At 52.7% G+C, this 12,461-nt stretch overlaps 1 protein-coding gene across 1 annotated transcript in view; it reads left to right on the top strand.

Moving 5' to 3' along the window:
- ADGRA2 (adhesion G protein-coupled receptor A2) overlaps positions 1-12,461 on the top strand; it is a 43,678-nt gene that overhangs the window by 13,302 nt on the left and 17,915 nt on the right. The window contains exon 2 of the mRNA XM_023517009.1: positions 4,137-4,208. Coding sequence (XP_023372777.1) covers positions 4,137-4,208 — 72 coding nt within the window. The remainder of the gene's footprint in view (positions 1-4,136; positions 4,209-12,461) is intronic.

The raw sequence follows: 12,461 nt of genomic DNA, 5'->3' as shown, positions 1-12,461 counted from the left end.
GGCTGGGGATTCGAACCCGTCACCTTAGGTGTACGTGGCTGGCGCCTTAGCCGGTTGAGCCACAGGCGCCGAGCCTGAATGTTCTATTTTCAATTCAATGATCTTAGTAAAGAAATCTTACACACAGACACAAATCTTTTGTAGATAATTTTGAGATAATTTTTGATTAGAGGGCACTTTTTTTTTTTTAAACAGAGCCTCAAGCTGTCGCCCTCAGTAGAGTGCTGTGGCATCACAGCTTATAACAACCTCCAACTCCTGCACTAAAGCGATTCTCTTGCCTCAGCCTCCCAAGTAGCTGGGACTACAGGTGCCTGACACAACACCCAGCTATATTTTGGTTGTAGTTGTCACTGTTGTTTGGCGGGCCCGGGCTGGATTCGTCCACCAGCTCTGGTGTATGTGGCGCCTTAGCCGCTTGAGCTACAGGCTCCAAGCCTAGAGGGCATTTTCATGGTGTAAGATTTTTAAAGCCAGTGCCTCTCCAACTGGAATCCTCAAATGTATTTCCAGGAAATAAGATACTCTCCCCCTTTGAGAGGTCCATGCACTCTCAAGCTTGAGAGAGAATGTTCTGAGGCTTCTGCCTCTGTGGAGGGGGCTGTGGCAATCTGGGAGCTCCCTTCCTCTGCCCTTTGCCCTCGGCAACATTCTACCCTCCTCTCTCACCACCCCCCTCACTTCCTCCCTACAAGGAGGAATAAGGGACAATCCCTGGAGAGGACCTTGGGGTGGGGGAGGCTGGAATGGGTGTCCTTTCTCCACCTGACAGTTCAGGACCCCTCCCTGGCCTTCCCAAGGAGTAGGGCTCCTCTCACCTTCTTCCCTTCTCCAACATATAATGCAAACTCTGGGATGTAGGGAGGGCATGGACCAGTGAGGTGAGCATTGATTTAAAAGTCAGGTTATTGGCCAGGCAGGGTGGCTCACGCCTATAATCCTAGCACTCTGGGAGGTCAAGGCCCAAGACAGCCTGAGCCAGAGAGAGACCCCCATCTCTAAAAATAGCCAGGCTTTAAAAATAGCCAGGCTTTGTGGTGGGCGCCTGTAGTCCCAGCTACTTGGGAGGCTGAGGCAAGAGGATAGCTTGAGCCCAAGAGTTTGAAGTTGCTGTGAGCTATGACACCATGGCACTCTACCGAGGGTGACAAAACAAGACTCTGTCTAAATAAATAAATAAATAATAAACAAATAAAAATAAAAGTCAAGTTGTTTACCATCAAGAGCCTGTCACTGCCAAGGAGCCACCCTGGCCCCACCAGGGCCTCATGAGACCTTTAGAGGCCCTAAGAACTGACAAGATTGTGGTTTACCACCCCCACCGCCCTGTGTCATCTTACTCCATTACATGAGAATAGAAGTTCATAAAAGCCCTAATTTTTCTTTTCTTAAAATTAAAAACAAATTTTTAAAGAGACAGGGGCCTCACTCTGTCACCCAGGCTGGAATGCAGTGGTATCATAATAGCTCACTGCAGCCTCCAACTCCTGGGCTCAAGCAACTATCCTCCTGCCTCGGTTTCCTGAGTAGCTGAGCCTACAGGCATGCAACACCGCGTGCAGCTAATTTTTTCTTTTTTTGAGACAGAGTCTCACTGTGTCACCTTCAGTAGAAAGCCGTGACATCACAGCTCACAGCAACCTCCAACTCCTGCTCTTAAGCAGTCCTCTTGCTTCAGCCTCCCAAGTAGCCTCCCAGACTATAGGCGCCTGGCTATTTTTTGGTTGCAGTTGTCATTATTGTTTAGCAGGCCTGGGCAGGGCTCAAACTTACCAGCTTCGATGTCTATGGCTGGCGCCCTACTCACTGAGCTATGGGCGCCGAGCTAACGTTCAGGTAATTTTTATTAATAAACATTTTTTTCAGCTCAGTGCCTATAGCTCAAGTAGCTAAGGTGCCAACCACATACATACACCATAGCAAGTGGGTTGGAGTCCAGCCTGGGCCTGCCAAACAACAATGACAACTACAACTAAAAAATAGCTGGGCGCTATGGCGGGCACCTATAGTCCAGCTACTTGGGAGGCTGAGGCAAGAGAATTGCTTGAGCCCAGGAGTTAGAGGTTGCTGTGAGCTGTGATGCCACAGCGCTCTACCCAGGGGGACAGCTTGAGGCTCTTTTTTCTTTCTTTCCTTTTTTTTTTTTTTTTTTGAAACAGAGCCGTCCCCCTGGGTAGAGTGCAGTGGCATCACAGCTCACAGCAACCCCCAACTCCTGGGCTCAAGTGAGTCTCCTGCCTCTACCTCCCAAGTAGCTGGGACCACAGGCACCTGCCACAACGCCGGGCTATTTTTTGGTTGCATCATTGTTGTTTGGCGGGCCCGGGCTGGTTTTGAACCCGCCAGCTCAGGTGTATGTGGCTGGCGCCTTAGCCGCTTGAGGCTCTTTTTCTTAGTGGCAGGGTCTTGCTTTGTTTCTCAGGCTGGTCTCGAACTCCTGGCCTCAAACAATCCTCCCTTCTTGGTTTCCCAAAATGCTGGGATTATATGTATAAGCCAAGCCCCGACTAAATTTTCATATAATGACTATCATCTGGGTGGCTCACACCTGTAATCCGAGCAGGCTGGGAGGCCAAGGCATGTGGATTGCCTGAGCTCATGAGTTTGCGACCAGCCTGAGCCAGAGTGACACCTCGTCTCTAAAAATTGCTGGGCATTGTGGTGGGCACCTGTAGTCCCAGCTACTTGGGAGGCTAAGGCAAGAGAATCACTAGAGCCCAAGAGTTGGTGGTTGCTATGAGCTATTACGCGACAGCACTCTACCAAGGGTGACAAAGTGACTGTCTCAAAAAAGTAAAAAATGACTATCATGAGATCTTTTTTGAAATATCAAGAAAGTGTGTGTGTGTGTGGGAGAGAGATATTTTGGAAACCCATCCACCATACCCTTCCCCCAGCACCCTTCACAGCCCCCCAGGAACTGTCACTGTCACCACTGGAGGGACCATTAGGTAGGGACTGGGCAGGTTGGGGTCTGTCTGGAGCGGGGAGACAGGAGGAAGGAGACGAGGTCTCCACCCCTTCCCTTCCTGCCTCCGTCCTGGCCAGTCCCCCCAAGAGCCTCCTGAAGCTGGAGTAGCGGGAACCTTAGGCATCTGGGGGGCCCTGAGATATCTGGGGACACTCACTGCCTGTCTTGTGCTCCCCACTCCTCCCCAGCTCTGGGGCAGACCTCTCTGCCGGCTCCCCCAGTGCCTGAAGCCTGAACTGGCCTTCCTGGGTCTGTTCTCTACCCCTGAGGGCAGAGAATAGAAGGGAAACCTTTGCCTCAGCCCCAGGCAGGCCAGAGTGCCGGCTGAGAGGCTCATTAAAGCTTTCTAAAAAGCAATTAACCAGAGGGATGCGCCCTTCAGCGGGTCTGGAACGCCCTCCTCCCAGCGGGGAGCTTGGCAGAGAAAGGCTGAGTGGGTGGGCGGAGTTGAACCGCTCCGTGGGCCTGTGGCCTCTCTCCTCCTCCCCTAAATACCATGAATAAACAAACAGAACTCTGAGGGACAGAGGCACAGGCTGAGGACCTGGCCTTGCCCTAGACCCAGGGCTGGACAGGCTTGGGAGGCAAGGGGACAGGGACAGTCCAGCCACTGGGCACTCAGACCCTCGGAGTGTGGGCCCTTGAGGGCTAGAAGTGCTCACCTTCCCATAAGGTTCTTGGGTCCCAGGCCAAATGTTAGAGACCCCCGGGAGGGCAGCTTCCCTCACCTGCTGCCCGCATACCTGCTGGAGGGCCTCTTATTTCCCTTGACCCCACCACTGCCCTCAGGACACTGGGCCAAAGGCTTGAACAAGGACACAGCTGAGAAGGGCATGAGAGAGCTCACAGGATCCATCCTGTGGGCCCAGCGTGGAAAGGGAAGCATCACAGCCCCAGCCCTGCTCAGCCCATCTCAGCCCACCTATGTCCCATGTCAGATCTGAGGGGGGGACAGGGAGGGCACTTGAGCAGCTGCAGCTGACCATCCACCAGGACTAGTGAGATCTTCTCACTACAACCTCCTGGAACAGATAGAGGGTGGGATTGCTGTCTTGTACAACTCCAGGGGGCACCACGTGCACAGAAGGGTCTGGACATGAAGCCTGATTCCCCACTTCACAGGTATGACATAACCTTTTCCCATCTGTGTTCCCCTGTTCCCCAGACTCCTGAGCAACAACAAGATTACAGGGCTCCGAAATGGATCCTTCCTGGGACTCTTCCTGCTGGAGAAGCTGTAAGTGCCAGGGTGGGGATGGGCCAAGGTTGTGATGGGGGCCAGGTCTGGAGGTCTCAGGCAGACAGGAGCTCTGGCTGCTAAGTGCCCAGAACCTGCTGGCTGAGCAGCACCTGGAATTGGACCTTCTGGGACCCAGCTTGCGGGCTTGGGGCTGGACCACCAGGAAGATGGAGAGGGCCAGTCTGGAAGGGAGAGACCAGCTATCCCCCACCAGCACCCAGCGGGAAGTGGGGAGACCTGCTGGCCTGGGTGGGATGGAGGGGAAGCTCATTAACGCTTTTTAATGAGCAATTAGCTGTGAGGGCTGAGCCCTTAGTCACCACCCCCTCCCAGCTGGGGGCCTAGCATAAAAGGTCTGAGAGTGGCTTAATGTGACTGAGGACTTTCCCCCTTCCCTAAAAACAAATCAACAAACAAAACCCCCCAGAGATAGAGAGCTGGGCTGGAGATTTGGGAGGCAGATCTTACTGGAGCCTCCTGCCCTAGGGTTAGGGGAGAAATCGCAGCAGTACCCTCCAGGCTCCGGCCTTGGACTAGGACTGCCAGGGCCCTGCCAGCCCACACAAGCCTCCCCAGAGCTGGGACCCCTGAGGTCTGGTGAGGAGCAGCCTGTTGCCAGGCAAGTTGTAAGGGAAATGAGCCCTGTCAGGGCTGTTCAGGTAGGTTTATGGAGAGGGGTGTGGGCCCTGGGTCAGAGACCTGACTCAGCCACCGGGGCAAGTCATGAAAGCTGCCAAATGAGGACCCTCCCCAAACTCCCCATCTGCATGCATGGTCCAGGAGCACAACCCACGCTGCAGGGTGAGAGACCCCCACCTCTCCTGGAGGCTGATTCTTGGTTTCTCTCTACCCAGGCCCCCCTCCTGCCTTGCTCCCTAATGCTCCCATGTGCCATAAGGTGCTCCCGTGTGCTAGGTGGTGCTCCTGTGCTAGGTGATGCTCCCGTGTGCTAGGAGGTGCTCCCGTATGCTAGGTGATGCTCCCGTGTGCTAGGAGGTGCTCCCGTGTGCTAGAAGGTGCTCCCATGTGCTAGGAGGTGCTCCTGTGTGCCATGAGGTACTCCCGTGTGCTAGGTGGTGCTCCTGTGTGCTAGGTGATGCTCCCGTGTTCTAGGAGGTGATCCCATGTGCTAGGAGGTGCTCCTGTGTGCTAGGTCATGCTCCCGTGTGCTAGGTCATGCTCCCATGTTCTAGGTGATGCTCCCGTGTGTTAGGTGATGCTCCCATGTTCTAGGTGATGCTCCCGTGTACTAGGAGGTGATCCCATGTGCTAGGAGATGCTCCCGTGTGCTAGGTGATGCTCCCATGGTCCAGGTGATGCTCCCGTGTGCTAGGTGATGCTCCCGTGTGCTAGGTGATGCTCCCGTGTTCTAGGTGATGCTCCCGTGTTCTAGGTGGTGCTCCCGTGTGCTAGGTGATGTTCCCGTGGTCTAGGTGGTGCTCCCGTGTGCTAGGTGGTGCTCCCGAGTGCTAGGTGATGCTCCCATGTTATAGGTGATGCTCCCGTGTGCTAGGTGACGTTCCCGTGGTCTAGGTGGTGCTCCTGTGTGCTAGGTGATGCTCCCATGTGCTAGGTGATGCTCCCATGTTCTAGGTGATGCTCCCGTGTGCTAGGTGGTGCTCCTGTGTGCTAGGTGATGCTCCCATGTTCTAGTGTGCTAGTAGATGTTCCCCTGTGCTAGAAGGTACTCCCGTGTTCTAGGTGATACTCCTGTGTACTAGGAGGTGCTCCTGTGTGTCAAGAGATGCTCCTGTGTGCTAGGTGATGCTCCCATGGTCTAGGAGGTGCTCTTGTGTGCTGGTAGATGCCCCCATGTGCTAGAAGGTACTCCCGCGTGCCAGGAGATGCTCCTGCATGTTGGATGGTGCTCCCATGTGCCAGGGGGTTCCCCTGTGTGCTAGGCATTCCCAGTTCTTCCTAGGGAAGGCCCTTGGTTCACTCTCCTACCATGTTGCCCAAAGACTTTGGATCAGTGCAGTGGGAGGTACGGAAGAATAAGGTGTGGCACCTGTTTCCAGAGCGCCAGAGAGACAACCATATATGCTAGAATTAAGTAGGTGGGGCTCCTGTCAAGTTCAAAGGAGGTGTCAGCGAAGGCTGACTATGTTCACAGGTAATAGAAGTGCAACATCTCCATGATACGGTGTTAGGACCTCTCACCAAAACAGCAGCCTCATGAGGGCACCTCTGTCACACCCATTTTGCAGTGCAAGGACAAGTCTCTAGCTTCAAGCCCGAGGCCCAGAGCAAAGCTTGCCGTCCTGTCTGGGTCCGTGTAGTGAGGTAAAGGGAGCTGTCTGCCACCTGGGGCATGCTAGGGGCCTGGGAGGGTGGCGATGGAGACGAGTCCCTCTGGCCATCCACCTGTATGCTGCTCACGGGCACAGTGGTCCTGACAAGGAGAATGGGAAGCCACCAAGCTGCTGTTTGAAAGTCTCCTTGGATGCCAACAAACAGGGAAGGCAGCCAAACACCCAGGAGCATTGAGGCCCCCACTCAGGTGCTCTTTGCAGGATCTTTTGGAGGAACCCTATCCTGGCCGCCTTTCCAGCCCAGCCCCTCCCCTTTGAGGTCCAGGTGCCCCCACAGTGGCTCTGCTTTAGCAGGAGAGAGCTCAGGACCTCTGGTTCCTCCCTGGCATCTTCCCTTCTTCTTCCTCTGCCCCCTTCTCCTCACCCTCCGTCTTACAGGAGTGCATTTTCTGATGAGTATGAAATGATGGCCTTCTCCTACCCACCCATGCAGAGGTACTGCGTCAGCTGCTGTCCCCAGGCCCAGGGACACAGGAGACCATGCTGCAGCACATGCAAAGTGCAGCAGGCAATCAGAGAAACGGGAGGGTCATAGTGCGGGATGGCGTGTGTGACAGAGGGGAGAAGGGGCATGATAATGTGCCCCAGGGCCAGGGTTCCACATTGAAGACTCCGTCCATTCATTTCACAGGTGTTTGTTAAGCCCCTCCACACAGCAGAGTCCATTCTGGGCAAGAGACTGGACCAGGCACCTGCCCTCAGGGCCCTCATCTCTACTGAGGGACCTAGGAAATGGCAAATAGGTCTGTGCTGTGTCAGGAGACATAAGTGTAGCAAAGAAAAGCCAGGCAGGGTGAGGTTGTAGAAAGTAGGAGGACAGCACCAGGGTGGAAGGGATGGAGGGAGCAGGCTCTGAGGATTCCTTGGATTCCAGGGAGCACCTGGTGCATTTGAGAGACAGGAGGACAGTGTGAGTGGGCAGAGCAAGGGGGGAAGTCTTGGGAGACAGATCAGGGTGATGCAGGGCCAGTGCCAGGCCTGGGTCTTTAGTTTCCTCATTGCAAAAAAAGATGGGGATGGTGTGATTTGGAAGACACCTTGTGGATCTAACATTCTGTGATCCGTGGATAGTGTATGACGCCCATAGTGCTGCGGCTGGGAAGCAGATGGGGCCAGACTCTCCAAGGAGGGGCCCTCGGACGGCTGTGCTGCGTGCTGTGCATGTCAGGACGGGGCAGTGCCTTTGTAGGGGCTGGGCTCATTCCAGCACCACTTTATATAAATGTATGTTAACATATAAAGATATTCTTTAATGAAAGGAATTGGCTGACATGACTGTGGGCACTGGCACATCCAAATTCTTGCAGGCTGGCCGGCTGGGAAGTCTGGCAGAAGCTGGTGCCTACAGGTAGAAGTTCCTCTCCAGGAAACCTCAGTGCTTGCTCCTGATGCTTCACGCACACAGGGAGGGTGCTCTCTCTTACTGACCATGTCCAGCACATCTGCAAAATGCTGCCACGGCAGCATTGAGACTGGTGTTCAACTAAGTCTCTCAGTGCTGGAACCTTGCCAAGCTGACATAAATCTAACTATCTAACTACTGTCCCACAGCAGGGACAGGCCCCTGTGTAATATGGACCCACTCATCAGGGCTAGAGGGGCCTGGGAATTTTTTTTTTTTTTTTTTTTTGAGATGGAGCCTCAAGCTATCCCCCTGGGTAGAGTGCCATGGCATCACGCTCACAGCAACCTCCAACTCCTGAGCTCAAGCGAGTCTCCTGCCTCAGCCTCCCAAGTAGCTGGGACTACAGGCGCCCGCCACAACGCCTGGCCATTTTTTTTTTTTTTTGGTTGCAGCCATCATTGTTGTTTGGCGGGTCCGGGCTGGGGATTCGAACCTGCCACCTTGGGTGTATGTGGCTGGCGCCTTAGCCGCTTGAGCCACAGGCGCCGAGCCGGGCCTGGGAATTTTTTACATGGCATATAGGCAATTCTCATGCTCATCCAGGGTTAGGAGCCAGAGGACAGGATGACCCCCAGACTGAGGGCCTATTCATCACAAATGAGGCACCATGGCCTGGCACATAGTTGGTGCTCAGGAAACACTGATCTGTCTGTCCTGGTAGGCGCAGATGTCTTGGCTTGGGCAGCAGAGGCCATGCAGTCTCTACACAGCAAGTCCCCTGGGAGGGTTTGGGACCTGTCAATAGCTGGCCTGGAAGGTCCAGGCTGCTGCAGCAAGTGCCCAATGTGGCCTCTGTGTGCCAACAGATGGGCTATGTATAAATGGGGGGTCACCTTGGTGGCCAGGAGTCAGGGGACCTGCGCGATGCCTGTTCTGCAATGCAGGACTCTGAGGCCAAGGAGGTGAACAGTGCACAGCCGAGTGAGGGCAGCATGGCAGGGGGAGTCCACAATGGACACCACAGGGGATGCATCTGAGACGTTCTTATAGGAGGACTCAGGGTCCAGAGAGTCTGGAGGTGGGGATGGAGATGGAGGTTTGCCTCTGTTACCCATGCGTGATGGACCTGGCCAGCCCAGGGAGTGTACGGCAGGCCCAGATGGGCGTGAGGCCCTGGCTCTGAGCCCTCCTCTCTGTGTCCCATCACCTCTCAGCATGGCCACGGCTGTCTGTTTCACACAGAAAAGATTTCTGGGGCAGGGAGGAGCTGATGGACGGGCCTGAACACTAGTGTGATGTAAAAAGAGGCCCAGGATTGAAACCCCTCTTTCATTTACCTCCTGGATGCCTCTCCCAGCCTCAGGTTTCTCACCTGGAAAACGGGGTGATGACAGGTTGTTAGAATGATGGGTGAGTTCATCTGTACAGAGCCCATGAGTTTTCAGCAAACAGCAGTTCCCAAGTTGCAAGATGCTAACCTGGCCATCTGTCACTCGTGTAGATGTGTCCAGAGTCCCCCAGCCTTGGGCAGACCATTACATAGCTGAAATGTAAGTGTCCAGAGTACCTGATGACTCATTCCTGGGTCTCTGCTTCACTGTCCGGGTCCCCCACCAAGCACATACAGTGGGGAGCAGGCCCCTGGAAGGCTTTTGGTGCACTGAGGTGTCACAGTTGCGGCGAGATGACCTTAAGCCAGGAACCAAGTTGGCCCTGGAGGAGGCCCAGGGCACAGGACTTGGTGTGCATGCGTGTGCATTTGAGTGTGCGAGTCTGTGTGGACACAGGCCCTCAAAGGCTGTGCACAGCTGCAGGAAGGGACCTGAAGGGGGGAGCCTGGCCGGCCCCAGGATGATTTGTCATTGCCTAATGAGATTAATGAGCCCAGGGGGCTGGTATGCAGGGGTGCTGAGGCGCTCATTAGAAGCAGATGCTCATGGGAATGGTGGCAAGTGGGGCCTGGGGGTGGAGTGGAAAGCCCTCTCACACCAGGTGGTTTCCATTAATCTGGGGGTGGGGCCAAGGGTGAGGCCTGGGGCCTCTGTCTCTCCCTCCCATCCCAGCAGTGCAGGGGAGGATGGAGAGGAAGAGGCTGAGGCCGGGGACGGGGGTGCAGAGGCTGATGGGTTCAGGGGCTTTCCTGAGGTGGCCCCAACTCTTAGCATAGTCTGCGTGCTCAATAAATACCTATTGGTTGATATTAGAGACAAGAGGGGCCTTGGGGGACAAGGTGGCAGAAAAGCTGGGACCATGTGAATTTCCTGAGGGGGCCACTAGACCCTCTCTCTCTCCTCCCTTAGACAACCACTCCACCTTCAGGGATGTTCTGGTCTATTTCTCAGCCAGCCCTCACTTTCTAACGAACCCTGGAAGTCTTGTAGGGCCCGGGGAAAGCTTCTCTGTGGCCTCCAAACCTATAATTTGGTTTTCAAACCCACAAGCAGGGAGGTCTGTGGGGGCCAGAGGAAGCCAACTTTCTGCTGCCCCACCCTGCCTGAACGTGGGCACACACACACACATACACACACACACACGGATCGTAAAAACTCACACACTCTTCACAGCTCTAGTGAGATATAATTTGCACACCATAAAAGTTCCCCTGTTGAAATTGCACAGTCCAAGGGTTTTCGGTAGATTTTATAGAACTGTGTAATCGTCACCATAATCTAATTTTGGAACATTTTCATCATTCCCCCAAAGAAACCTGGAATCATCAGCAGTCACTCCCTGTGCTCCAGCCCCGAGTAACCGCTGATCTGCCCTTGTCTGTACATTTGCCTGCTCTGGACATTTCGTTTAATTGGAATCATACAATATGTCATCTTTCACAACTGGCTTATTTCACTCAGCAGGATGTTTTCAGGTTTCATCCACGTGTTAGCACCTCGCTTATATGGCCGAATAATATTCCATTGCATGAATGTACCACCTGAGCTCTTGGCTGGTGGACACTGGGGTGTCTTCTGTTTTTGGCCATTACGCATATGCCGCAGTAAACACTCACAGGTTCTTGTAAATGTACGTTCATTTCTCTTGGATACATACCCGGAGTGTAATTAAGGATTATATGGTAACTTTGAATTGCCAAACTGTTTTCAAAAGTGGCTGTACACTTTTACATTCCTACCAATAACATACGAAGATTCCACTTTCTCCACATCTTCATGGACCCTTGCTGTTGCTTGTAGCTGTCTGAGAGGCATACAGTGGGGTCGCCCATGAGTCTGATTTCCATTTCTCTTTTTGCTAAGTGATGATAAGTATCTTTTTATGTGTGTAGCAGTCATGCGTATGTTTTTCTTTGAGATTGAGTCTCAAGCTGTCACCCTGGGTAGAGTGCTGTGGCCTTGTAGCTCATAGCACCCTCCAAATCTTGGGCTCAAGTGATCCTCTTGCCTCCATTTTTCTATTTTTAGTAGAGACAGGGTCTTGCTTTTGCTCAGGCTGGTCTTTTTTTTTTTAGTATTATGATTATGTCATTTGTACATAATAATACATTTATGCCATTATGGGATTCAATGTGTTCATTATTTGTACAAATTGGAGTGCTTACATCTTACCGATCAACATAGCCTTCACCTCATTTACCCAATTACAGCGTTAAGACATTTGTGTTCTACACCTGATAGATCCAACTTGTACTTGCAATGTGCTCCATAGGTGTGGTCCCCCTACTAATCCTCCCTCATCAACTCACCCCTGCCATCCCTTCCCGTCTCCCTCCCCTTCCCTCCGTCATCCTACACTATAGTTGTTTTTCATTTTCATATGCAAGTGTGAGTGATTGTAAATTGGTTTCACAGTAGTACTGAGTACATTGGATATTTTTTTTCCATTCCTGAGATACTTTACTAAGAAGAATATTTTCCAGCTCCATCCATGTAAACATAAAAGAGGTAAAGTCTCCATTTTTTTAATGCTGCATAGTATTCCATCGTATACATATACCACAATTTATTAATTCATTCATGGGTCAATGGGCACTTTGGCTTCTTCCATGACTTGGCAATTATGAATTGGGTTGCAATGTCAGGCTGGTCTTAAACTCATGAGCTCAAGCAATCCACCTGCCTCGACCTCCCAGAGTGCTAGGATTATAGGTGTGAGCCACCATGCCTAGCCATTTTTTGTTTTTTTGAAGTAGTCTTGCTAGAGTGTCAAGGAGCTCACAGCAACCTCAAACTCCTGGGCTCAAGTGATCCTCCTGCCTCATTCCTCCAAGTAGCTAGAACTATAGGCGCATACTCCCACACCTGGCTAAGCTTTCTGGGGTTTTTAATAGAGAAGGGGGTCTCATTCTTGCTCAGGCTTGTCTTGAAATCCTGAGCTCAAGTGATCCTCCTACCTCAGCCTCCCAAGTTCTGGGATTATAGGTATTAGCCACCACCTTGCCTTTATGTCTTCCTGGAAGAAATGTCTATTCAAATCCTTTGCCCATTTTTTTCAGCTGGGTTATATTTGTATTTGTATATATTTTTTTTTGAGACAGAGCCTCAAGCTATCCCCCTGGGTAGAGTGCCATGGCATCATGGCTCACAGCAACCTCCAGCTCCTGGGCTCAAGCGAGTCTCCTGCCTCAGCCTCCCAAGT

The sequence above is a fragment of the Otolemur garnettii genome, unplaced genomic scaffold, assembly GCF_000181295.1.
Source record: "Otolemur garnettii isolate 467f Iridium unplaced genomic scaffold, OtoGar3 scaffold00102, whole genome shotgun sequence".
NCBI lineage: Eukaryota > Metazoa > Chordata > Mammalia > Primates > Galagidae > Otolemur > Otolemur garnettii.
This window is presented reverse-complemented; position numbering and strand designations above follow the sequence as displayed.